General features: G+C 45.8%; 1 protein-coding gene across 2 annotated transcripts in view; it reads left to right on the forward strand.

Annotated features, from left to right (window-relative positions):
- The first annotated feature begins 256 nt into the window (after nucleotides 1-256).
- The window catches only part of LOC118795786 (phospholipase D1-like), a 37,650-nt gene continuing 10,474 nt past the window's right edge, over nucleotides 257-27,432 (forward strand). The window contains exons 1-20 of one of the 2 annotated variants that reach the window (XM_036554516.1): nucleotides 257-400; nucleotides 11,733-11,909; nucleotides 12,426-12,595; nucleotides 13,196-13,338; nucleotides 14,233-14,344; nucleotides 14,765-14,830; nucleotides 15,559-15,617; nucleotides 16,446-16,538; nucleotides 17,282-17,434; nucleotides 17,965-18,114; nucleotides 18,704-18,787; nucleotides 20,313-20,394; nucleotides 20,913-21,023; nucleotides 21,159-21,350; nucleotides 21,581-21,803; nucleotides 24,921-25,049; nucleotides 25,483-25,601; nucleotides 25,713-25,826; nucleotides 26,116-26,226; nucleotides 26,360-26,448. In XM_036554516.1, the coding sequence (XP_036410409.1) occupies nucleotides 11,765-11,909; nucleotides 12,426-12,595; nucleotides 13,196-13,338; nucleotides 14,233-14,344; nucleotides 14,765-14,830; nucleotides 15,559-15,617; nucleotides 16,446-16,538; nucleotides 17,282-17,434; nucleotides 17,965-18,114; nucleotides 18,704-18,787; nucleotides 20,313-20,394; nucleotides 20,913-21,023; nucleotides 21,159-21,350; nucleotides 21,581-21,803; nucleotides 24,921-25,049; nucleotides 25,483-25,601; nucleotides 25,713-25,826; nucleotides 26,116-26,226; nucleotides 26,360-26,448 (2,345 nt within the window). In that variant the 5' untranslated portion in view covers nucleotides 257-400; nucleotides 11,733-11,764. The remainder of the gene's footprint in view (nucleotides 401-11,732; nucleotides 11,910-12,425; nucleotides 12,596-13,195; nucleotides 13,339-14,232; nucleotides 14,345-14,764; nucleotides 14,831-15,558; nucleotides 15,618-16,445; nucleotides 16,539-17,281; nucleotides 17,435-17,964; nucleotides 18,115-18,703; nucleotides 18,788-20,312; nucleotides 20,395-20,912; nucleotides 21,024-21,158; nucleotides 21,351-21,580; nucleotides 21,804-24,920; nucleotides 25,050-25,482; nucleotides 25,602-25,712; nucleotides 25,827-26,115; nucleotides 26,227-26,359; nucleotides 26,449-27,432) is intronic. The other variant, XM_036554517.1, reaches the window with a different exon arrangement.

Genomic DNA, 27,432 nt, shown 5'->3' on the forward strand with positions numbered 1-27,432 from the left:
TGGGAGATACCCGACCCCCCTTGTCTGAGGCCCCTCCTCCTTGGCCAGCCCAGTGGAACTTCAGCCGGGATCTCACAGAAGCCTGGGGAGAGCTGCGTCCCGCCCCTTTCACTGATTGGCCCGGCGGGACTGACTGACAGGTCAGACATGCCAGAACTCCCCACCCTGCCTCTGGAGGAGTCGGCCTGGGTGACGGACGGCTCTTGAGCCGGCCCCCACCGCTCCCACCCTCCAGTGCTCTCCCAGCCAGGGGCGCTCCACAGTCTCTCAGAGCAGAGGGGGAAAGAGTTAGCTGAGCGGTGTGTTGTTGTTTTTTTTTCACCCAAGTGAAGTCCAACAGAGAAAGAAGGGATCGCACAAACAGGACACAATGTGGAGCCCGTGTTTGCCAGGGGAGCAGGTCAGTGCATACTTCTTTTCAGTACACTCAACGGCCTCATTGTCTCTGCTTCTATACTATATTTGTTTCTCCAAGTTGGAGCGCAAGTGTTGAGGCAGGGAAGGGGGCCAGGGACGCGTTTGAGCGTGCGCTCGGGAGGGGGGAGGGTCGCCTGGCCCAAAGGCAGGGTCTCTCCGACTGTTTGTTCAAAGGTGCCTGCATTGTGTGTGTGTGAGTGTGTGTGTGTGTGCGTGTGTGTGCGTGTGTGTGTGCGTGTGCTTGTGTGTGTGTGTGTGTGTGTGTGTATGTGTGTGTGTGTGTGTTGTGTGTGTGTGTGTCTTGGCGTGGTAGCTCCTCTGCTCTGGCGTGAAAGTCAGCACTGGAATGTCAGTGTAGCGGTGACTTCACTCGTCTTGCTCAAACTTTCCTGCTCCCTGAAACTTTCCTTGTTTTCAGTTATGCTGTGAAGCTCAGTCAAAACAGAGGCTGGACAAGTTCTTCCGCTGCGTTTCAGCAGCCGCATCCTGAAAAGCCTATTTCTGACTTCTGACAGCTGACAGCGCAGCTAATTTGTTGACCCGCTCCTCGCCACCAAACAGTCAGGTCCAGTTGTCTCAGTTTTGTCCCCCAGTGTTTACTAGGCAGTGTGTTTTGGACTCACGTCCTGTGACTTTGTAGACTCGATTGTGGCATTAATCGTTAATTACAGAAAAAGAAACATTCCTTCCAAAGTGACTGGAATTGCTAGTGCAACACAGTACGCTTAAGAAAGGCATCAACATTAGCATCAAATTTAGTACATGAGCTCTAAAATTGACTCAGATTTTGTGTGCTATTTTTATGCTTAATTTGATGCTGGAGGAGGTTGTCGTTTTAAAGTTTCACGCCATTTTTCATTAAAAGAGACAGGAATGGACTGAGGAGACAGCTGAAGGGAGAGTGTGGGCCAATCGTGCGTGGTATCAAGTGAAAGCAACACGCACAGTGTCCATCTGTTCAGTTCTCTGAGGAGATAATGCAAATGTGAAAACGATCTCGTCGGGCAGGAGAGGAAGTCCTTTATTGTTTTCCTGCTTTCCATGGTTACTGCTCTCGGATGCCGCATTCAAGCGCCCCTGAAGAGCGACGTGCAATTCGTTCCGAGTCGCGAGCGGTCTGAGTGATATTTCCGCGTCTCCGGAATTAGCGATGCCCGAGAGCTGACAGAATGCCAGGGCTGCATTGCTCTGGTTCTCAGTCACCCACAAGACACCTGTGGGTGCAAAACGCGGAGAATGTTCCTCTATAAGGCTCGCTGTGGGTAACTGTGGGATAAGCTTTTGTGAGAAATATTTCTGCCCATTCCCAGCAGTGTTCTGTTTGGCCCCACCGTTTCATTTTTATCAGCCTTAAAAGAAACATCCTAGCTGCTCCACTGTATTGAGGAGACAATTAGTATGACTCAGCTTCATTTATGCACATCCGTGTGTCAGGCAAATTGCAGCGCGTTGTGGTCCGGTGCAGGGGTTACCCGTGTGAGGTGTAAGGGCTGGTCGTGGATGCCAGGCTGGTCCGAGGTCAGGGCTGGAGGGTTGTTGACCACTGACCACTGTGCCCAATTAGACAGGGTTTACTGACAGCCTTGGCAGCATGCCCCTGTCCCATGCCAAGCACCAGGGGCAAAACCATGCGGAAGGGCGGGGAGGTTGGACGAGATGGCAGGGGGGTCATATCAGATAATGCTTACTGTTTCAAGCTGTTACAGGAAAGTCAAAAGTGGGTTGAGAGCAAGTAGTGCCTAGTGTATAATTCTTACAGGAACGTACACTTACACAAACAATGACCTTAACAGGTTACTATTCCGTATCCCAGAAGCCCTTCATCAAGCACCACGGCTGGCTCTGTGAATGAAATAAAATACGGGGACAGTTTCTGGTTGCCAGGCATTATAAAATCATCTTTGTGAGATGTAGACTTGCTTTGTGTAAGATAGTGAATATCTGACTAATTGACTCAAATCAACTTCAATTGACTTGATTTTCCAGAGCGTTAAAATAACTTAAACGTTAAAATATCTTTTCCTGACGACCAAATGATAACTTTAGGATAAACTGCTGATCACAATTTTCTCAGTAACTATCCAGCTGTATAAAAGGATAAATTGTAACCCATGTAAGTGTAAAAATGCAACTCTCTGGATAAGAATGTCTGTTAAATGACAATAATGTAATGTAATGATCCTCTTTCAGAGAACAGCTTTAGGTGCGCACTCAGAGCAATTCATGAGGAACAGGGTTTTCTCAGCAGAATGGTGAAGCTTTTAAATGCAGCAGATTGCACAAGAATGATAGTGAGCCGGTCTGCACAGTGGTTATTGCTTTACAACATCAGTTTGGGTGATGAGCGTAAACTATCCCAGCATTGCTCATGAGAACAGAGGGCCTGACATTAGCAGGCATGTCTTAACTTGCAATCTCCTCTCTAAATGCATTACATTTGTAGTTATCACAGTATATTTGTTACGTTGTCTCAGCTGTAGGATACCAGTTGGAGAGCGTACTATAGGCTCAGGTGTATTGGGGGTGGGGGGGGCAGATGAAGTCCACCCTCAACCCTATTTGGTCGAAGGCACCACCAGGGAGTCTCTGCCAAAAACCCTCATACAGTGAGGGCGAAACCATGTCCCGGCTGCTGTACAGGTTAAACAGGAGAGGTTGTGTAACAGCGCTGTCATGATATCAGAGGCAGGCCGACAGGAAGGCAGCGATGCTCCGTCCCCGCACGGCGCAGAGGAGCCAAGCCACCCCTCGCTCCCATTCCACCACCCACTCGTCACATTTGGGTTTATTCATGCGTCAGCATCCCCTTCTTCAGGACGACCTGCACAACTTGCGCGTTTGAGCACGCTGTTCTTCATTAGTACTGATGTGCATCTTTCGAAGCAATTCGGTGGAAGCGCCTTGCTGAACAGCCCAGCCCTTCCCAGAGGCACTTGCTGAATTTCCATTTTACATATATTTTTAGTACACAGCTGAGTGTTTGCTGTGAGCTACCGAAGCACCTCGCTCAAACATACAAGAGCAACACTCTGTCTGGGATTCAAAGCCATGCCTGTCTGGTTACAAGTCCTGCTCCCTTACCACTGCACCGGTGAACAGGGATGAGAGGGGTGCCCCTCTGTACACACCCCTTCCTCACTACGGTGACCATTTCCGATGGTGCAAAGGGTCCAATTGCAGTGGAACTGAGAGGCATTGACAGGGCTCTTCGGTATTCACCACGGTGACCATTTACCGCACTCTTCATTGACCCTGCTGATCGTCTTATAGTAAAGAAGCTCGGTTAGAGCCCTTACGCACCAAGCAGTGCTCCATTTGAGCGCCAGCAAATAATTGTCTTAATGTAAACGCTTACAGAAGGCAAAAAGGTTTGGCCTAATAGGCAGAGTGCAATCTCTAAAGCGACCGTTGTGTGCCCAGAAGCATCTAATGGCAGAGGCTGTGATTAAAATGTCCAGAAGCAACCTTAGTGGTTATTGTTTTTGCACTTGAGCAAACGGTCATAACCAGGGTGAGGCACAGTACTCCCTCCATCTTATTGATTCAGGTACGTTTTTTATAGAAGAGTTTCTGACAGTCAAGAGATTTTTAACGGCCGCATTTCCGACCCGGCGTTGGACGGTGTTTCCCCCACCCCGGGCTGGGGTCATTGTTCTTCTGGCAGCCGATCCTCCTCTGCTGGTTCAGGAAACTGAAGAAAAACCCTTACATTGAGTCCGTGCCAGGAAACTTTATATCATCAGACTTCACTTAGAGCTGTCTTAGTGTCATTGTGAAGTCAGTCAGCAATGTTCTGAAGTAGACTGCACAAACTTCATCGAGTAAAAGGTTTTTCTGTTGTGTTCGTTCCTGAGGTTTTCTTGCAGTCCAGAAGTAGCTAATAGATCTCTGACCAAATGGCTGGCAGCAACTCGATAGTTCTAACAAGATTAATCTCATATCAATGTTTCAGATACGCAATGTAGTGCATAAAAGCACGTCTTTGCCGAAGTACTCCCAGTGGATATACATTAAATGAGTTAGCATTAGCTTATCAATGGGTTTTTCCCATAAGGCTGTGGGGCACTTTGCGTTTAAAATAAATAAACAGCAAAGTATTATGGAAATAAATGTGGTGTTGTGGTATTATTTGTTTGCCATATTTGCAATATGGTGCCAATATGGTCAACAGGAATGAAGTTGCTCCCTTTCAGAGGCCTGTGTTATGGATAATGGAAGAACTGTCTGTCCTGTAAAATGGTTCTGATTACTTCTTTGTTCTACCAAACTTCAGCTACTGATAAAAGTTAGTTCCTTGTTCTTACAGTGACTACAATAAAATTGGGGGGATTTTTTGAGCTCTTCACTACTGGGGTAGGGTCAGCCAGGGGTCAGGGACTCCAGTCACTCTCACTCACACACACACACACACACACACACACACACACACACACACACGCACACACACACCCACACACACACACACACACACACACACACACACACACACACACTTATGTATACGTGCCTTCATACATGCTGATCATAAATTCAAATCCGTGACTTTAAGTTTACAAGTTTACAGTGGCTCTTCTTCAGGAAAAGAAGAAGTGGCCATTAATATCGCACACAAACAAAGGCTCAGGTTCAGAGTACAACATGCTTTGCATTGTCCCTAACTTTAAGTATCATGTTCAAGCATGTGTTCTTTCATCTTCAGTTTGTGGGTCTCTGGAACTGATAATGCATTAGGATTGAGTACATGCAACACCTTCTTATTTGTTGTTGCCTTGTTCTTATTTTTCTTATTTTTATGAAATTGCTCATTGCAGCTAGTCTGGGTCAGAACAAAGCTACACCTGCCCAAGCCTGGTTCTCATAGTAGTCAGAAATGTCACGGTCACATGACAGGAACTTCTTGGTTACATGGTATAAATTTTCTTACATCACATCTAAAAGATGGTATTTAGGTGTAGGATGCTCTGTGGGAAAAAAAAACCTGGTAGTATTTCAGAGAGCGTCACTCCTGTGTGCTGTAGCTCAGCAAAGCCACTCTGGGAATCCAGCACCAGTATTTTTGCACCGGTGATGGGCAGCACAGTGTGCAAGTGACAACTTCTTTGGAGACAGCCCACCCCAAAACGGGCCTCAACGACAACCCCCCTCCCTCCAGAAGACATTGGGCTGCTATGCATCCCTCTCAGTCAGGTGTTAGGCTTATGGTATTTGACCCCTATACCCCCTCCTCCATTCCCCCCTTTCCCCATTTCACTAAAGAGTGCCTTCTCTGTGGTATTTTAAAACCATACAGTACCAAAATGACCACAAGTTGACCCTGCTTTTATTAGCTGACATCTCTATAACCACGAGAGTTTGAAGTTATTTGTAAAGTTCTCCTGAACGATTTTATAAACATCTGAAAATGATAAAAAGGACTACTTGGGATGGCCAACCTAGCACCCAGAGAAACTTACAAAAGAGAGGCACAAAAGTGCATATATCTGGCATATAAGGCTACACAAACATACAGAGAGTATCAGACTACATCTGAAACTGTATCAGTTTCATCACACAGCACTGTAATGGCTAAGGTCATACTGAATACAGAATAGGTGCTGCAACAGTACATACTCCAGCAGCTAGCATGAAACCTCTGGGGTTTTTTGTGGAAAAGAAGGAAGTTTAGCCTGTCTTTATGCACATCTCCCAGCAGAACATTCACTGAGTTCGACGTCTGACATGTGCTCCTGTCCCTCACGAATTTGCATTCTCACAAAGCGGAAAGCTCGACGGAAAATAAGGTCCTTTTTCTCACGGGCGCCATGCAGAAAGATAACAGGCCAGCCGAGAAGAAGCAGCAAGCCTACACAGGCTTTGTGTTGTTCTTTTGTTTTTTTTTTTTTTTGCGCTGCCGAGTTCTTCCAGAACTGGCCTGACCAGATGAGATGACATCACAGAGTGACACGTTGCCATGGCGCCACTCCCGTCTGCGCGGCTTGGCTCTTTCCTGGGGCAGGAAAGCAGTGGGGGGGGGGGAGGCGGGGGGGGGGGGGGGGGGGGGGGGGGGGGGCGGGTGGGAGTGTTAGTGTCTTGCACAAACATAGCTCTTTTCACACACACAGACACAGACACACACACACACACACACACACACACACACACACACACCTGTGGGCAGATTGCATTGCAACACTATTATTCCTCATCAATCTTACATAATAATAACAACAATTATCTTTATTTATTGTGAAAGAAATCTGTATCTAGGGTTCCTCACGGCGCCTTATAAAGGTGCAGTACAGTGCACCTAGCCAATCACAAGCCTTAGTGCATGTTTAGGGGAAGTACAGCAATTGATTCACAAACAAAAGCTGATAGCTCAGGGTCACTGACAGTGCCACAGAGAGAGTGTGAGTAGATGCAGGCAATGAGTGAGAAATCCAACTCCCAAAATATCTGCACGCACTGAAAATGGACTTGTAATTTGTAAGTTTCTTTCCACCTGTAACAGCCTCACCTGAGCTAAGCATTACCATCAGTCACCCTATATACTCCAAAACACACGTGCACCATCTTGACAAAGAACAGCTCCAGAAAAAAAGTGTCAGTTGTGTCTTTGGGATCAGCTGGTTCCCTTTGTGCAGACAGCGGTAGGCATCTACATGTCATTTCAGCTTTCCATTAACACAGGCTGCACCCCTCTTGGATTGGTCATAGGCTCTAAACTGAGATTAAACTTGTATCTGCCGGTTATGAACATGATAGTGGTCCAGCCTACATGCTACATTATCTTTTTAGTTATCTTAGGACGTGATTGAGTTATGTGTTGATATACAGTGCACTCCATATGTATTCTTAATCCTGACTGATTAGGTGCAAAAGATATTTCCACTTCATTTTTTCAAATGTTTTATTAGCATTGCACTTCCCAAAGTCATATTGTTCGCAAAGAATGAATTTTGATTCCACACACATCATATTTTTTCTGTTATATCATGTTTTTCACAATTTTTTCCTCTTTAAATAGGGGCTTAAATATGTAGGCCACTGTATATCTGCATGAGTACACACACACACACACACACACACACACACACACGATTGTACCATCTACAGTTAAAAAATTAAAAATGATGCAATAACATAATGTTTACTGCGACTGTAAATAGTGTTGGCACTGTTTGTATGTGTCAAACATACTATAATTGTATGAAAACAACAATAATGGATACATTTGCTAAAATATGTAATTATTTTGGCACATACTATATATGCTTCTTTAAGGTTTTTGGTTTGAAGTTAAAGTTTGACATTAGATCCAAAAGTGGTATTTATAATCTTCGGCATCACAGCTGAGTTGGAGAAAGGAGTAGGAGGCTCAGCTGTGAGTCGCTCTCCTCTCGCCTCTTCTCGCCATTTCAGAGAGTGGCCGACAACACGTGAAGAACACGCGTCTGTGTGGCTTAGCGCCCGCCTCTGCCCCGGCCGGTGCTTCCCCCACAGCGCTCGAGAGTGGCGGAACGCGAGCCGTGATTCAAGGTGACGCAGACTGTCAGATGTTACCCTGAGAGCCAAGCCTCGCAGTGATGGCGGGAGAGAGTGGGAAGAAGGAAGAGAAAGCAAGAGAGAGAGCAATGGAGAGAGAGGAAGAGAGAGTGACAAATACAGAGAGACAGAGAGAGAGATAGAGAGAGAGAAAGTGACAGAAATGCAGAGAGAGGGTGAAAGAAATAGGGAGAGAGATACAGAGATAGAGAGAGGGAGAGAGATGAGTGTTAAAGTAATGTGTTTTGTGCCCTTTTAGGCTGAGAAATGCACCACTCCATGATGGTAATGAAGCGCAAACCTCTCCTTTTTTGTGGCACTCAATCGTTTGCTCAGTTAGTGTCTGCTGCCTGACTATGACTCCCTTTGTTTCCCTGCCTCTTTCTCCCTGTCACTCTCTGTCTCTTTCTCTATCCTTCTCCCTCTCTATTCTTGTCCCTGTCTCCCTTTGTCTCCCTCTCTCTCTCCTACCCCACTCATTCATTTTTATCCCCTTGCTCTTCCTTTTTCTGGTCTGAAATGTCTCTCCTGTCCATGGTCACATGATCAGGAGATTAAAATCTCTGTCAGCAATCACTTGTATCGATTGGATTCCACTTATGAAAGTACACTTTGGATACAACAATGCCATGTAACACGTCTGTGTGTGTGGGTGGATGGGTGGGAGGGTGTGTGTGTGTGTGTGTGTGCGCCTGCACACACATGCCTCACACTTCAAGAAGTAGGCGTGTTGGGTGTTTTTCCATTAAAGGAACAGCCCGTAAACTTTGGTACATGTACCAGAATGAATGAAAAAGTTCAGCAGTGGATATTTGTAGAGAAAGGCCCCCTCTGCTCCTGATATGAAAGTCTGTTTGACCGTTGAGGTCATGAACGAAGTAGACAGGCCCTTTGTCTTTTATTGAACTGTTCCTGGTACAGTGGTAGAAGAGGGTATCAGCAGAAATGCCATAAAGGGGCGTAGGTGGCTGTACCTGGCATAGCCTGACACCACAGTGTCATGACACTGTCTCAGCTGCTTTTTACAATCTAAACATTAACAGCCCAGACAGAGGAGTGTCGTTCCAGCGGGAGAGCAGTCTGGAAGGAATCTTCAGAGTCATTCTTTAATGTCTTTGCAATATCCATTCTCGCTCCTCTAAACTCCACACTTCTGAGAAAGAGGTCCTGTGTCTTTGGTATCATTTGCCTTGACTGTTGCTGCTGGTCCCTGATTGGTCGATGCACTCGGGTGTTTGAATGTGAACAGGAGATAACAGGAGCCCGCTTGCCAAAATCCTGTAAGCAGAATCCCAAAACTTAATCAGGTATCTCTGAGTCACTTGGAGATGCAAGGGGCGCATGAGATATCAATAACTGTTAGAAGAAGTGGGAGGGGTATAGTCAGATTTCCCAGCTGGGAGGTAAAGCAGCACTATAGGTGTCCGTGTCACCAGGGCCTTTGTTTGACTTTGTTTGACTTTGAGTCTTTGACCTCAAAGTCCATCTCTTGACAAAAGGCCAAAGAATATGTTGGAATTAGTGATAATAACGTTTACCATTTATCTGCTGTTCAGACTTGATGGAAAACAACAATGCTTTGGCATTAAAAAGCAAGTGAATGAAATCTTTTCACAGACTCGGTGGGAAGACCTGTTGGGGCTGTGGGGGTGTGATGTGTCCGCTCTGAATGATGCTAATGTTCTGATTTCTTCAGATGAACACTGGCAGCCTGTCGCTGTTTTAATGTTGGCTCAGTACCCGGCATCTCTTAGCCTTGTGTGTTGGAGTGCTTGCCTTAATGCTTTATTTATAGTTTTTCTCTACACTTTCAGGTAGTTAGTCAGCAGTTTTGATTCACTGTTTGTTCTAAATGCTGTTTGAGCTTGTCACCCACTCTGGATGGAGGGGCATTGACAAATGCCCCTCAAAATTGGGCAAATGTTTATTTAAAGCTGATATTGAACTGAAATTGAATTAGCAATTACCCATGGGAAAACCCATTAATCACATTGCTTGTATGGTTTATGGCAGTGGTATTGAACACACAGTTCCTGGATGGTCCTAGGTATGCTAGCATTTGTTCCAACCCATTCCCCTGACTCACTGGCACTGGTAATTAATTAGCTGAAGATTTACAGCAGGTGACTACACTGCGCCAAAATATTTATTGATTGTAGGCCACAAATACTAAATGATTAAGTATTGGAAAAAAGTGAGTAAATGATTGAACATATTACATAATTAAGAGAGTTTTGAGCCATTCATGAATTTTATCTGTTGATGCTATCTGCTTTCAGTCCCTTGTTTATTATTATTTAGCTGCTGGGTAAATGTCAGATTTTTCTTAAATTTTACTTGTAGGGGCTGAGGAAAGGAAAGGAAATTGTAATTAATTACAGTAGTATCTTTCCATATTTATGATTTGGTACAGATTGGCTAAAAATGGACAAAAATAAGCATTTGGTAAATGTCAAATAAGCAAATAAGCATTTGGTAAATGTTGAAATGTCAGCTTTTTCACGCGGAAAAAAACAGTTTATGTAAGTGGATATTAAATGCTTTTAGCCGGCGTTTTCAGCTGAGAATAAAGTGATCGAGATTTGCCTCGTTCCCACAAAGCCAGGATGAGTGTGAGTGGGAAAAGGTGGTCGCCTCTCGTTGGCTGCCTGGTTCCCCCTCCTCATTACATCACCGCAAGGTCGGCCTGAGAGAGATGAGTCAGGCTGCGTCATCCTTACCTCACCTGTTTTTGTCATTTCCCGTATGTGTGGTGACTGCATCGTTACGGAAACAGAAGTGGCAATAATAGGTAGTGGAGACACACCGAAGCTCCATGTTGGGGGCGTGCTTTCCTTCTGTGCCAGATTTTGCCAGGATGGCACCCACTCATGAACGGAGGTGGTAGCGGGATTTATATGCTGTTAATGTGTGTTCATTTAAAAATGGGGTCGTGTGTCTCTGCTGCCGCCCCATAAGGTGACTCTCTTGGTGCCTTATATAACTCCCCCCAGTTATGCTGTCCCAAGGACCGCCGGAGCAGCGCACAGGATATGCGACCCCTAGGCCGCTGCTCTCCATGGGAATCGCATTCTGTTCTAATTTGAGGCATGGTTTTTCTGAGGGGGGTCGTCCGCTCCTCCCGGGCTTCCTGTGAATGCAGTGGGCTGGGGCGTTTGACAAAGGGTTTTCATCCTTGAACCATACTGTCCCGAAATTCTTTTGTCATGTAACACCTGTCATCTGCTTGGAGAGACAGGGTAATGGAGCTCAGATCAATTTCTTTCCCCCCAAGTAGTACTAAAGTGGTGTCCTTCCAAGGATTGGAACCCATGCGCTACTGTCCTGAATCCCGCCCTTGACAGTTACATATCTACTGAACAGATTCACCCTTATCCATTGTGATTAATATAGTATGCAGTTTTCTCATTTGTGCACTGAAGCAATTCTGTACTGTATTGGTTTAGTACAGTTAAGAGATTCTGGATGCAACCATCTGGTTATGAGTTCATTTACATCATCATTATATAACATGGCAGTCATTCCAATTACTAAATGATGAAGAGTGAATCATTAATAATGAATTATAATGAATGTAGAATTGCTATAATGGATTCAGCAATGCTGTAGATCAGTGCAAAAGTACTTGAAAATAAGTACAGCACATGTTGCACTGTTAAATATGGGACAGAACAAGAAATCCAACATATATTGCAAAGTGATACATTAAGTACTGATCTACAGTATGTCCCTGTGGTCCAGGTGTTTGGGGATTGGTGGGTTCTGAGGCGTTGTCCTGTCGCCCCCTACAGGTGATCCCTGCCCTGCAGGTGGAGCACTGAACATGCGTCAGACTGAAGCCACGCCCAGCACGCAGAACCTTGTGAACACAACCATGAGTGATGTCACAGAGAGCCTGGATACCCGCGCCCTGGACTTCGGGGAGGGGGAGGAGGTGGACTTCGATGCCAATGAGGCCAATCACACCGGTGAGGGTGGGAAGGGAGAGGGGCCGGAGTAGGGGGAAGCCAGTTGTTAATTTGTGCGAGGTAGTTGTTGGGGCAAGGGTTAGTGGCTGGAGGACCTCGGGGCAGTGGCAGGTCTGGGAGTGCTGTTAGCCTGGTCTGACACTGTTGCTCATTCAACTTGAATGGATACGCTCATGTTCAATTGTGCTGGAAGTCACTCTGGATAAGAGTGTCTGATAAATGCATGTAATGTAATGTAATGATCTGGCAGACTCTGAGCTGTGGAGGCAGACCCACATGGCCAAAGGAATGTGGTGTAGGTCGGGTCTCAGGGGCTCTGAGGGTGGAGAGTGGTGACTGCGGCATGCTGGGACGTGCCTTAGTGTATCACACACCAGCATCAAACATAAGCCTATCCTGAGATAATGATGGCCTTCACCCACACGCATGCTCACACACGCACGCAAACGGCCGCTGGCAAACGCACCACGCGAGCAATAGAACGCACCGTGACATGACCTGTCCGTCTGCTTGCAGGGGACTCGCGGATCCCGTTCACCGCCGTGTACAAGACCGTGGGCTTCAAGGAGACGGAGGCCACCGTGTACCTCACCACTGTGCCCATCACCGCCAAAATCATGGACGTGGAGCGGTTCACCTCCGCCCAGGACCGCTTCAACATCACCAATCAGAGGAGCGTGTCAAAGGTCAGGGGTTAGCTGGAAACTCCTTCCCTCTCTTTCACAGTCATACAGAGAACTCATGACATGACTCACCACAAACTCCACATGTCTGCTGAAGAGCAGAGATACGCTTTCAGTAGAACCATCTAGAAGGCTGGGTTTACGAGATAACGAACCCCAGGGTATTCACTCTGTGGGCATGGTAGAGCTGATTAGAAACTGAAAACCAGGTTCAGTTTTGGTAGACGAATGTTTGTTTTGAATACTGATAGGCTTTCACAGAAACTTACAGAATTTCAACCTCAAATTAGACATCTTAAATGAGGATTGGAAATGTATAGATTATTTCTCATGTAACGGTTATAAATGCTTGCCCCTGTACACAGCATGTTTTTGCCACCTGTTTCAGATAGCAAAGTAAAAATTCCCATGACCCTGTATGATTGTCTGAGGTAATACCTGCCCTGTTGAAACAGACATACATATTTCCTTGCTTTGGTTCAGTAGAGATTTGTTTTGGCATGGATGTGCATTCCCTGCCTGTAGAGAAACAGCTTGCGTGTCACAGGTGGGAAAACCCGCGCAGCCGTGACCATGCAATTCGAATGTGTCACTTGCCCCCAGGCGCTCCCGGCGGTGTTCAAGATCGAGATGAGGCACGGGAACTTCACCTGGATAGTGAAGAGGAAGGAGAAGCACTTCATGGAGCTGCACCGTGAGCTCCTCCGCTACAAGACCTTCCTGAGGATCCCGCTGCCCTCACGCAAGTGAGCCACGCCCCCACAATGGCCGCGGAGACAGCCGTGCCGGCCGAGGGCGCCCAGGGGTGACACAGGAGAGGGCATGGCAGGGTTTAAAAACGGGTCAACCGGGAACTGTCTTCCTGTTGCTTTAAGGCGTTTGTCCAACCAAATATTTTCCATGTGTTATGCGTTCAGAACTGAGTCCCAGTTTCCCTGAGCTAACCCCTTTGATTGATTTTAAGTTCCAAGTGCATACGCGACAGGGCCAAGCAAGGTTAAGCTAATATGTCCTCGAAGAACTACCCTTAGGAGACAGGAACCCTTGGTAATTAAAGTTGGAATTGCTACACTCACCCTTCCCTCAGCTGTGACGTCCGCCAGCTGTGAGAAACGGGTTCTGGTCCAACAGGACTGATGGGAAGAAAACAGTAAAAGACCCCTCTATCAGTGCACTGCTTCCTGTTGACTCCCCTGGTTACTGTTCACTTGGTCAACACCAGAGTATTCCCATGAGCTTCAGCTGTGCTGGATGTGATAGCAGTCCTCCCTCTCCTTCCTCCTGTCCTCTCTCACTGTCTTCTTTCTGTTTATTTCATTTCTTTAAATCTGCCCCTCCCCTCCACTCTTTCCCAAAACCCCTCTCCATCTTTCTCTCTCTCTCCCCCGCCTCTCCCCTGTCGCCCCATGACTCTCCCCTTCCTCCCTGTCTTCCTCCTCTCTCCCTCCCTTTCTCACTCTCTGCCTCTCAAATTCAGCTTCATTGGTGTGACAGAGACTTACTGTGTTGTTAATGCATTTGATCATGCATGTAATATGAATGACATATAGAAAGTTAAGAAGATACAGCCTAATATTCCTCATGAGCATGAAATAGACATCTCTCTCTCTTTCTCTCCCCCTCTCTCTGTCTCTCCTCAGTCATACAGTGAGGAGGAAGAGTGTAAAGAGGAGTGAGGTTCGGGAGATGCCCGTTCTGCCGCGGGGGGGAGGGGACGAACTGGCTAGAGAGGAACAGGTGTCCAGCAGAAGGGTGAGTCTGTCCAGCCATCTGTCCATCCCAGAGTTAGAGACCAGATGCTGTTGTACAGCCCTTGTTCACAGGTGTCTATTTCAGCGCATTGAAATAAACGTATCTGTGTATGTTTAGTCTGAATCGTATTATTGTTATTCAAGTTTGTGCTTAGTGTTCAGGGGCTAGCTATTTTCCGATCTGCTCATTTTACCAGCGTATATTTTCTGAACTTCACCTGTCCAGATCGTACTTGTCCACCAATCAAAGGTCAGTTCAGAGTCAAATCTGCCAATTAGATACCACTCCAGTCCCCAATCAATCAAACAGAGGCCTGTGTAGGTCCCATTACTTCCCAATACTCCAAGGCACTCTGCCTCCCAAAACAAGCTTCACCTACCATACAACACCCTTAACCACAGATTTTTTGCTCATTTCCAGAAACAACTAGAGGACTACTTGAACAAGCTGCTAAGAATGTCTGTATACAGAAAGTACCATGCAACAGTAAGTCATTTTTACAGCAGCCAGCATGTATTGGAATAAATGTAAGCAGCGAAAAGCTAAGCAGTGATTAGTACATACTGAATTATCTGTAACGAGCTCTCTGCAAGCAGATCAATATTGTAAATGGGATGGCACAGTCTGGCAAATTACACTGTGCAGTGTAATTCATGCTCCCCTGTGCCAGCGCCAAAGTAGTCTGCCCATGCTTCACTAATCACGGACATCTGCATTATCACTCCAGAGTGCTAAATAGGTGACTTGCAATTTTACTGTGTGAAGGATATTACCATTTCAGATGCAATTATAACTTTTCAGAAGCTAGCGAAATGATAAAAGATGGAAATTTTGCTTTAACAAGAATCCAAGGGACTCTATAATTTAGAATGCTTAGAAAGCCTTCATTTAAAAAAAAACACATTAGCATATTTCTAAAAGGACTATATGAGGCGAATAATCAACAGAGGACTATACCTAGGCACAAAGAAGGCTTCATCACTTTAAAATGAATTACAAATGCATTACTGACATTACCATTTTACACGCATTTATGACATTACAATTTCAAATGCATTTACGGTGTGAACATGTCAGAAATATTTATGTTGTTTCAGTTTCAGCTGCATTTATGGAAGTGTAAGGGATTTAATTTAAACTGAGCTGGTTTGATGTTTTGTTCCATGATTAAAAAACATTGTATGATTGTAATCAAGCATATTTCATTCCTTCAGATGGAGTTTATCGATGTGAGCCAGCTTTCCTTCATCCACGATTTGGGACCGAAAGGCTTGTAAGAGGGGTTTTCACATTTTTGTCACAGTTCTGGTGCTCCTTGGGAAGTTTCAGTTTCTCTGATGTGAGGCCTTAAAGCAGATATTTCAAGCCAATGCCAAATAAATCTTAAATCCGCTTGACTTGAGGCAAGATTTCAGTCCTTGATCAATATCCTTCTCACCGCTCACATTAGCTGAATGTTACAGAAACATTGTGAGGATGCTGCGTTTGAAGGGTATACTCTCAGAAAAATGGTGTCGGTTCTCTGAAGCAGAGAATAGACTTATATCCTGTAATTAAATGCTCCATCACAAAGATGTGTGCTGCGCTGAAATATATTTCATAGTAAACATTCCCTGCTTTGTAACACACACACACACACACACACACACACACACACCCACAGCTGCTCTGATATGTTACAAGAGGTAACTGTATTCATGCTTGCTGTAGTTCATTTTGAAATTATTTAAATTGCTTTAATGACTCACCTGAAATACCCCTGTATTGTTGAAGCATAGCATAGCATAACATAGGATAGCATAATTATTATTTATTATATACATATTTTGAAACACCCTTATCCACAGGACTCAGCCACAGTTACAGACCCACCTGTAACAGTAAATAATTGAAGAACAGTAGTTGAATATTAGCATTCAACAGTACTTGTTCTGACATGATTGTAGCTGCTAACAAGAATGACGGTGATACATCTTAATTATGTGTACATAGAGTCTAACAATGATCTGCAACAGCAACATTGCCCTTGTGAGAACATGACAGACAATGGTTAACATTTAGCACAGCAGACATTCATGACTCGTCTATCTCTCGTGTTCAGGGAAGGGATGGTCTACAAACGGTCGGGCGGCCACCGCATCCCAGGAATGAACTGCTGTGGTCACAGCAAAGTCTGCTACCATTGGTCCAAACGGTCAGTGCGCTCACGGCCACAGTCATGAATTCCATCAGGCTCAGTTCTCTGCGGAGAGCGCGGGTTGGGGGGTTTAGCAAAGGGGGATTGACTGCCAGGACAGCCCGGCACCAATCTGGAGGGGAACAGCTGTAATCTTCCTTCAAGCGGCCTCACACTGCAGCCCTTAAATACTATTATTAACGCCTCTCTGGAGACTGCCAAGGGTTTAAAAGCCCCCCCAATTCACCCTGTTCTTTCTTCTCCCCTTGACTGGCACTGGAAGCCCTGCTATTGGTGTGAATCCCCCAGGGAAAAAGCAGTGTTGTAAATATAACCCCCTGGGTTTAAGGAATACATTTTCAATGTAGGGTAGAATGCTCTGCGTATATCAAAAGATATAATCAAAAGAAATGTAATTCTTTGCATATTGTGTAAAATGATTAAAATCTACAATATGTACTTGACAGTGTATATCTTATATGACAGTAGTGTATAACATAATATGTACAGCGGCATATATTACAATTTTTTTTATTTTGGATTTCTTTCATAGCACTAGAAGTATTTAAATAAATTTCTGAATACGGCCAAAGTCATCAGTTCAGCTTTTGAATTTATATGCTATGCTTTTCCTGTAAACAGATTATGCATGATTTGAAAGGATGTGTGATTTGTATTTGGCGGTTCAGTTGTCGTGTCTGCAGATTAGCATGCTGTTGTGGTGATCTTTTGACCGATACAGTGCATTTCCTCCTTCACAGGTGGCTGGTCATAAAAGACTCTTTCCTTTTGTACATGAAACCAGACACAGGAGCCATTTCCTTCGTCCTCCTTGTTGACAAAGAGTTCACCATCAAAATGGACTCCAAAGACACTGAGACAAAACACGGGGTTAGAATTGACAGCCTCTCCAGGTATGTCCTGTCTGAAAGCCTGCAGCGTGTTAGATCTGAATCAGCCCACTGGGTCAGATCCCAGCATTCCTTTCCTTCCCTCGCCGTGATTGGCTGATAAAACTGCAGCCATTTTATTGTGAACTTTGGAATGGTGAGAGCTGACAGAACACCTCTCTGTACCACATGTCACTTCCCTGTGGTTCCACTTACCGTCATTTGCTTCAGCCAGTGCTTCAGTTTTAGAGTGGTCAGTGCGCATATGAACAAAAGACCACAGACCACCTCCGTATCTGAAGCTGCAGTAAATTGCAGACACAGAAATTCTGTTTCAAACCTCAACAGCAAATCTCTCATTTGCAGAAGCAAGTTTATAAAGTGACGTATGAATCTGAACCGACAGCCCTTTGCAGTGCTGAGTCCTGGGTTGCACACGTCTGGCCCTTCCTGTTCTTTTTATAAAAGGGGACACCTTCCGTAGGTTTTATGCCAAACTGTCGGGCCTGTTGCCCTGTTGACCCCATGATGCACCCGCCCCCTCTGTTCCGCAGGACGCTGGTGCTGAAGTGTTCCAGTTACCGCCATGCCCGCTGGTGGGGGCAGGCCATCGAGGAGTTCGTGAGGAAGCACGGGAAGGCCTTCCTCCGCGACCACCGCTTCGGCTCCTTCGCCCGCGAGGAGGAGAACATCCCGGCCAAATGGTAACCATGGTGACGTCTGCCCCCACCCTTTGCCCTGTGTGTCACAGCTGTGACGGCTGTGTGTTTTGCACGGTCTCCTGTGGCAACGGCACGTGCATGTACACCGGGAGCACGTTCATTTGCAGTTTGCACGTGTGTTTTTGAAAGTCTGAAGCACAGTTAAGACAGGAACAACCACTGCTGAAAAGGGTAGTTCTGGAAATGAGAAGAAGATGGCCACAAGTTTTGTTTGATGCTTCTCCAAGTTTAGAACTGCACTGTAGGCAATACATGGAGGTTCCAAAATAGTTCAGCTGGCTCTGAAAAAACTCACTCAAAGGAGGGAGCTGAGAGAAGATTGATACTTTGATACTGTTTTCCCGATTTAAAATGTCCGTCCAAAAGACTGAAACTCCCCTTTCATTGTTGGTATCAGGCAAGTTGTCCCAGTAAAATGTTAGCCATGTGCCCACCTTTTTACTTCCATCTCATTGGCCTAGCCTAATGAATCAGATGAGGATAGTCCCTCTTCTGTTGGTTTTGGCTGAAAAGCCTACTGCTCTGCAAACTGCACACAACACAATTGATCTTTTTTTAATCATTATTCCAGGTATGTTAATGGGAAGACCTACATGGAGGACGTGGCAAATGCTCTCGAAGAAGCCAGAGAGGAGATCTTCATCACAGACTGGTGGTACGTACTGCATGAAGACAAAAGTACGCAAAAATCAGGCTATGAGCCATTTAACGCTTTCCATTAACACACACGCTGTCTTCAAAGATCACTTTCTTGGGCCCTCCCACTGACTGCAGAAAGACCCATGGGTTTGCATGCACACAAGGGGTCTGATGTTCAGACCTACCCAATTTATCTCATCTAATTTTTCATGAATCTCTTTTTAACACAAAACAGTGCTGTCATATTGCCACCCTCAGACGCAGTGCATCAGGAGTCTTCTTGACAAAACAACAGCTGTGTTTGTGGTAAATGGGAGAATCTCCAAGAGCAAGGTCTGAAAGCCCAGACAGTGGCTCCCGAAAAGAGACAAGGCTTTTTTTGTTTGCTGCGCCCTACTGGAAGGGTGTTGAAAAAGGCACTTTGTTAATGTGCTCCGCATCAGGTCGGCCAGACCGCATTGCTAGGAAACAGCCGGAGAACAAAAACATCTAAAAGAGGGTGGGGATGAATCAGAAAATACTTCTCGTATTGTCCATGGAATGTATCCAAAATTGACTGCAGCATGTAGTCTATGAAATCTATGAAACTCCACATATGGAAGTGGCTACAGTTCATAGATTTTACTGTAGTTGCCGTATATTTTCAGACATACTTTTAAAATACATTTCTTATTTTTTGTACATCATGTTTTTGAGGATGCATTGACATTAATCAAGGCTTAGAGTCCTTCGGGTAGGAAGAAGCAGGCCAGAGTCTTGTACTGAATGTAGTGTCAAAGCAACCTATTGTCTGATTGGGTGAGAGCCCTGGCGTCATGCCAGTGACCACTCCCTCGCGGTGGTAATAAACCTTGCAATGTCAAAACAAACTCACAGGGGCACATTGATTGAAATGTGAGCTATTTTTGCGTGGAGGGGAGGAAGTGGTGTATTTTTCAAGCCTTGAGTGACAGCAGCCACATTTCAGAGTAATCCCTTTGTCAGAAGTGATGTTGACTTTAATGGAGGGTTGGATGGCGAGCTCTCTCGTTGTGTCACGGGTGGGTGTGTGAAAAGAGCATGTGCAGGCCGCAGCTCTGAATGGATGACACACTTTCCCGTTCGAGAAATACAGGTAGAGACGCGGTATTTCCCAGGGGGAGGGGAGATAATGATGCTCACCTGTGGATGACTGCTACTGGAGCCTCCCGTGTGAATACAAAAGAACCAGCCAAGACACTCAGTGTCTGTAGTCTATTGCTATTAACACAGGCACCAGAATAGAGGCACTAAGTCTAAGGGGCCTTTTCAAGGAATTCCAAACTGCAGCAGGTGCACTTTTCTGGGCTGTGTAATAGATTTGCTCTGTGTATTTATTTTTTGTGCTTGTTAGGGAAATGAGGGATGCAGTCAGTTATGCAGAGCAGTGGACAGCTACGCAGTAACGAGAACAGTTATGAAAGACAACAAAGCGAACTGGCAAACATTGAGGCTCCAGGGGCTGGTGAGGTGTGGCCACTTGGTGACCTCATCACTGATGTCGCTGGCACTTGCTCCTGCAGGCTGAGCCCAGAAATCTTCCTGAAGAGGCCTGTCGTCGAGGGCAACCGCTGGCGCCTGGACTGCATTCTCAAACGCAAGGCGGTGAGTCGGACAGTTCGCCGAACCCACCCACAGCTCGCTCATAAAGGGGGCAGGGCCTGTAATGTCTTAAATGGCCGACCTGGCACGAGTCAACATGACGTGAAAGAGGAAAAACAATGTTGGAATATGAACTAATCAAGCACTCCTGGGTCCGGCTCTGTAGCGGTAAAGAAGTGCAAGGACACTGGGGAACATTCTCTGAAAAAATCCTTTCTGAAACAACACACGTATTTACCTTGTTTCCCTGTAATTTCACATTTTCTGGCAAAAGTCAAGGAGCCTGAAAATTAAACCCAGGGAAAATGCTTGACTGGACATACTGAGCATACTGTACAGCCCATACAAAGCAGGGGATGTAATGATGGTCATGGGAGGATTTTATGTGACGTTGTGTTTCCTGTTAATCCCTGGGATGAGAAATACCTTCAGTCATTGGAGAGGACAGTTAGTGGCCCTTTAGGTAAAACTGTCCCCGGGTCATTGATGTCTTTAAGACATCTTTTCTTTTTCCTTTGTAGCAACAAGGTGTGCGGATCTATGTGATGCTGTACAAGGAAGTAGAGCTGGCCCTGGGAATCAACAGTGAATACAGCAAGAGGACACTAATGCACCTTCACCCCAACATCAAGGTACTGGCTTACCGGGAGAGCTGTGTGTGTTCCTGTTTGTCTTTGTGTGTGTGTACTCATTCGTGTGTGTGTGCATGTGTGTGAATGTCTCCACGTGTGCAACTGACATGTTCTCCTGTCACCGCCTATCACCAGGTGATGAGACATCCCGACCACGTCTCCTCTTCCGTGTACCTGTGGGCACACCATGAGAAGATCATCATCATTGACCAATCGGTGGCCTTCGTGGGCGGCATCGACCTGGCGTACGGGCGGTGGGATGACAGGGAACATCGTCTGACAGACGTGGGGAGCGTCACTCGTTCGGTGGCCCAGGCCATTGAGCAGGTAAGGGCAGCAACCCAGCTGCCAAAATGCTGATGGCTTTCCAATTTCTGTCCAAAGACCTCACGCATTGCCCAAAAAACAGCTAAATCTCTAAGTGCTCATTTATAGGGACGAAGACTATTTTGTGCATATATTGCTAGTTTGAATGGAGGCCTCAGCACTCCTCTGCTGCAGTGTGAGACTTTTGGGCCATGTTCTCCTAAAGCTCTCTGTTTGCCTTCTTCCCCTAGCAGTCTGGTGCATCAGCCAATAAGGCCGGCGTGGGAGCGTCCTCAAAAGAAGGCTCTGCCCCCAGCGCTGGCAAGAATGGTGGGCCAACGGACGCCGTGGACCTGCCCAAGCTGAAAGGGGTCGGCCGGACCCGCAAGACTAGATTCAGCCTCTACAAGCACCTCCACCGCCACGCACTGCACCACGCCGACAGTGTCAGCAGCGTCGACAGCTCGGAGGAGCGTAAGTCCAGAAACCCTGTCCTGCCATGGAAACAGAATTACTTACATGCTAGGGTGGGTCTGCTCAATGGAAGCACGCTGAATGATATTCTGTATCTGCAATACAAGACTGTTGTGAATATCAGAATATCAGGTCGTTATTCAAAGGATGCTGAAAGAAACCAATTTTGGAATCGTTATTCTACATTTAATCTGAAGTTCCAGCAGCAGAACTCTTTGGACTGTGTCTAAACCTAACTGGACCAGGAAGGAATGGTGAATGTATAGTTTACTGCGCTCTTCTCTTCATATGGCCCTTCAGGATGCCATATTGAATCCACCCTTGCTATGCCTATCAGTATATGCGATCATGTATTATTGTAACAGAACAGATGCAAGTATAACTAGACTCAATACTGCGCAGTAGTGCAAAAGATGGACAAAAGCCAGTCTCCCTCCTTGGCTCATGAGAATGTGGAACTGCGCTGCATGGTTCAGAGTATGATGTAATGTCTGAGCTAACCACTAATGCCAGTTATTACTGCCTTTCAGTGACTGTATGCCTCTGTAAAAGCCTCTTTTTAAAATACTGGATACCAAACCAGTTTTGTGTACATACATATGGGAACATAGTATGTACTGTCATTAAACCTGTTTGTGCCTTGTGGAACAACCTCACTGTGTATGCAACCTCACCATGTAGTTACTGTCTGGGCATGCTCTAAATAAACAGCCGTGATGGGCACTAGCTATAAAGGGGAGGCGACAGAAGTGGAGAAGTCGGTTTTCAACCGCCTTGGCCTCATTCCATTTCAGCTGTCTGGATGTGCAGCTGATAACAGAAATGCTGGCCAGGGACCTCATCCAACTGTAGGACGTTTGACAGAATCGCTGTTGACGGAAAGGCTGAGCGAGCACAGAAAAACGGAAACTCCCGTCGCCTAGGTTTTCTCTGTGCTTTTGCTTGTGAATACGACACTGTGCCTGTGATAGGCACTGCTCAGTTACCTTGCACTTGTTGAGCCTTCCCCGTCTTGGCCCCTTGGGAGCCCTCAGATTTCCCTCTCTTAGCCCGGTTCAGCAGTGTAGCATAGTGGATAAAGAGCAGGACTCGTAACCGAAAGGTTGCCAGTTCAATTCCCTGCTGGGGCACAGGTGCTGTACCTTTGGGCAAGGTACTTAACCCACAATTGCCTCAGTAAATATCCAGCTGTGTAAATGGATAACATTGTAAAAAAAAACTATAGCCAATGTAAGTCACTCTGGATAGGAGCATTTGCTAAATGCCAATAATGTAAGTGTAATGTAGCGTATGGCTTGTGCCACAGACAAGGTGCCACCCCTGTGCATGGTTGTGTAATAGCAGCTGCAGTTGCCAGCCTTAAAGAATAGGCAGAATGGCACAGCTGAGGGTCGCTCAGATACTGGAATGTGTAGGCAAGTGGGGAGCAGAGCTTTGCCACCCCATCCCGGGATGTATTAGCGTGGAATAGTCTGCTGTGCAGCTCCTGTGTCATGGTGTCTGAAGCGACAACGGGAGACTTTGTAAGATCTCTACATTTTCCTCTCTAGTTTCTTGCCCTTAGATCAATCCTAGCTGCCAGCATCAAATTAAGGTGAAAAGTGCCTAGAGCTAATGCATCTTCACAACATTGGCAAAGGGATTGCCTCCAGTAAAAGGTCACGGATTGGTTCTTTGCATTTAACTCAGGCAACTTATGGCAATGTTGTCTGATGCTCTTTTCAAGGACACCTGCTGTCTCTGTAAAGTAACCAATAGCTAACTTAACCAGTCAGCAACTAACAATAGGCCAAAATGAGTTTAACGTTGATCTGGAAAAAGTCAATACATATTTAAAATTAACCCCATGGAAGGTGGTTAGTCAGACGCATATAGCACACACCAAATTAACAGGGTAATATAGTTAGTTATAGAATATAGTTAACATTAACTTTCACAGATGCATAAATGCTTGTTATTTTGGTATCGTAAACTTTGGAACAGTGAGGCAGTGGCCTGAGGTGACCTTACACAGATTTCCATTGTTTGTGGAGGTCTGATGCAGAGCCACACGCATGAATATTGACATTCCAGACAAACATCGGAGAGTCGGGAGGCGAGCGCCGAGCGAAAGACATTTTTAAATCCATTTGATAAGCCTGGTGTTTGCGGTTGCTCTCGAGTAAACGCTGTCGGCTTGTCCAATCCCCTGCCCTCGAAATTGGGGGCGTCGGGTTCAGGTCTGGTCTCACCCTCTGTTCCTCTCAGTATACATGCAGAGCGCTAAAGGTCACTTGTCCGTGAGCTGCCTGAACAAACCAGCAGGCTCTGGAGGAAAAGAATGGACAGGGCTTCAAATCAATGCTGTTTGCGGACGGGAAAATTTTACGAGTGCCCATTAAAGCTTATGAAACATGGAAAACATTAAACTGGGACATTATCAACACACTTGCTCACTGACCCAATTACTCATAGCTCACTCATGTTTTTGCAACCATAATAATAATAATAACTTTTATCGTACAGTCTTCATAGTACAAAGAACTATGTGAAGAGAAAAGAAAATATAAAAAACAGGCAGTTGAAATTAACACACGCATTAAAAGTCTATGCGTAACATAAAAGGTGTTGGTTTTCTTCTCTGTGCTGGTGCGGCTGACATGACCAACGCACGCATGGCAGACTGAACCCCTGATGTGTGTCTGCTTAGAGACCGCCCGCCCATGCCCCCCTCCCCATTTGGTGTGAGCACTGTGTGTTAACAGTTGAGCTATAGATAGACGAGACACAGAGGTGAATTTGCACATCACACCAGTGTCTAATAGAGAAATTTCCCATCTGAATCATATCTTCCTCTGTCAGATTCAATTTGAAGTTAACTCAGCAGTTCTGTTACAGTAAATATCTTAGGAAACGCTGCTGTGAACTCAGTTTTGTCCAAAATTCCGCTCATGCTTGTTTTTGCCGTGGTTTGTGGCAAAACGCTGGGCTAACCACAGCGTTAGAGACAGTGTATGGCAGCCTGGTTCCAGCATCAACAGCAGTGGCGTGGGCACGGTCTCAGCCCTTGCCATGGCATAAGAGTGGCGGAATAAGAGGGAGGAACTCACCACATACCGCCCTGGTGTTGCTCCACAGGGACTGGGTCCATGCGGAGCCTGCAGACAGGCGTGGGCGAGCTGATGGGGAACACCCGGTTTTGGCACGGCAAGGACTACTGCAACTTCGTCTACAAGGACTGGATCCAGCTGGACAAGCCTTTCGACGGTAGGTCAGGACTTCATCCCTGAGGACACAGACCCAGGGAATCAGGTGGTGTGTCAGTGAGGGACACGAAAGAGAAAATGTAATATCAATATGACCAATACTGTGCATGGAACAAAGTCCAAAAAATAGTAATATTATTAAAGTAATATTCAATATTGCAGCTACTGTAAGGCTCAGGTGCAAAAGTTTTGTACATACTGCATACTGTGTGTATATTATGCAATGTGTAATTTTACAACATATTGTACATTATAAATTTAGAAGAGACTTTCTCTTCCCTCCCAAACCTTTCCGAGATGAACCCTGTCTTCACAGTGGAGGTGGGGTTGAGCGGTGGAGGAGTGATTACTGCTTGTTACCATTGAAATGGAGGTAATGAAGGAACACATTCAGCAGGGTCCTGGAGGGAAGCTGACTCTTTCTGCCCCCACAGATTTCATCGACAGGTACACAACTCCCAGAATGCCCTGGCATGACATTGCCTCCGTGGTTCATGGGAAGGCGGCTCGAGATGTGGCGAGACACTTCATCCAGCGCTGGAACTTCACCAAGGTGAGCGGCCTTGCTTATTTAGAGTTAACTGTGCTTTGAATTTGATATATAAATATTACACTGAGATATTTTCTGTCTGTTTTTGGCTCTGAACCCCTCGCTGGCCCTCAGATCATGAAGCCAAAGTACCGGTCTCTCTCATACCCCTTCCTCCTGCCCAAATCCCACACTACAGCCAATGAGCTGAGGTACCAGGTGCCAGACAGCATCCACGCGAAAGTGCAGGTAACAGACTCAGACACCCTTATGAGACACACATATGTGCCTGTGCACAGTCACATATGTACATGCACACACACACACGCTCACAGGAATAGTCACACCCATAAAAATGCACACATACACACACACACACACACACACACACACATACACACGCACACAGGTTCAATGGCATAGTTGCACCCACACAAATGCACAAACAATACACACACACGCGCACACACGCACACACACAGACACAATATACACACACACAGCTTCATCCACAGTGTGATGTGATATCCTTCTGCAGGTTCTGCGCTCTGCTGCGGACTGGTCTGCCGGCATCAAGTACCATGAGGAGTCCATCCACAATGCATACATACAAGTGATTGCCAAAAGCAAGCACTACATCTACATCGAGGTGAGTCAGCCACAGTGCATTGTGGGGCTCGCACACCTTGCGATCAGGGCATCCCTTCGCATGTAACTGGACACCAGCATTTTGCATGCGCCCACTGCATTCTCTCACACTGTGGGATGTCATTGTCTTTCAGAACCAGTTTTTCATAAGCTGTGCCGACAACAGACAAGTCTACAATAAGATCGGGGATGCCATAATTGAGAGGATCATCAGAGCCCACAAGTAAGGCGGTATTGTGATGTTATAGAAGGAGACCACTTCAAAGCAAGCCGTTGCACAAAGCAACATGTGGGATTTTATGTTGAATATCAGTGTACAGTATAAAATATTAGTGACATATTGGACAAGGCAGACAATCTGCTGGGAACAGTACTGTGGAATGTGTAGTTCGCACGTACCCAACGGTGGTGCTCTGTTGGTGTCAGGCTGGCAGGTCTTTAACCAGGCACATCGGTGTCCGGGGTCTGTTTCAGCGAGTGCAGGCACTCCTGTCACGGAAGGTGAACTGGATTTGCGTTCGCAGTAAATATTCAAAGCCCCACACCAAGGTTTCTGGAAGCTCAGCTGTGGTCACATTCTTTATGTCACTGGGAGTGACATCAAACACCTGCTTCTGGGCCTCAGTACTGACTGAGTGATTAGGGCTGCTCAGGGCTCGTTTGGTTAGACCTGCTCCATAGGTCACCCCCGGTTTGCATAATGTGTTTCTGCGGTAGAGTGAAGACCAGTCCAACCTGATGTCTGTAGTGAATTTCAGGCTTCAGGGAGAATGAATGCATAGCAGTTGCTGGTGGAGTGGAAGATGGAACTTTACAACAGAATTATTAAAATACCTTCACTGTGCTCCATCATATCAGAACAGTTCATCATAACCATATATAGAAAGGCAAGTACAGTAATGAACTGTATACACAGACACACATGTATACACACATACATATGCTGGGTCCACTGTATAATCCAGTGGGCTATAATTGATTTTTAATTAATGGAAATTGGTAGTTATTTATTGTTTAAATAACGTGAACCCACAGGCTCCATTGTAGTTTAAGGTTTTGACTAATGCTGTATAAATTCTTTTTTCTTGTATTTTGTGCCTGTAAGAGCACGACATAGTGAATGATCATCATATGAATATTATTGTCATCAATATTATTATCAATCAATGTATCATATGAATATGGTGTAGCCTACCTGTCAGAATGA

The sequence above is a fragment of the Megalops cyprinoides genome, chromosome 20, assembly GCF_013368585.1.
Source record: "Megalops cyprinoides isolate fMegCyp1 chromosome 20, fMegCyp1.pri, whole genome shotgun sequence".
NCBI classification, from domain to species: domain Eukaryota; kingdom Metazoa; phylum Chordata; class Actinopteri; order Elopiformes; family Megalopidae; genus Megalops; species Megalops cyprinoides.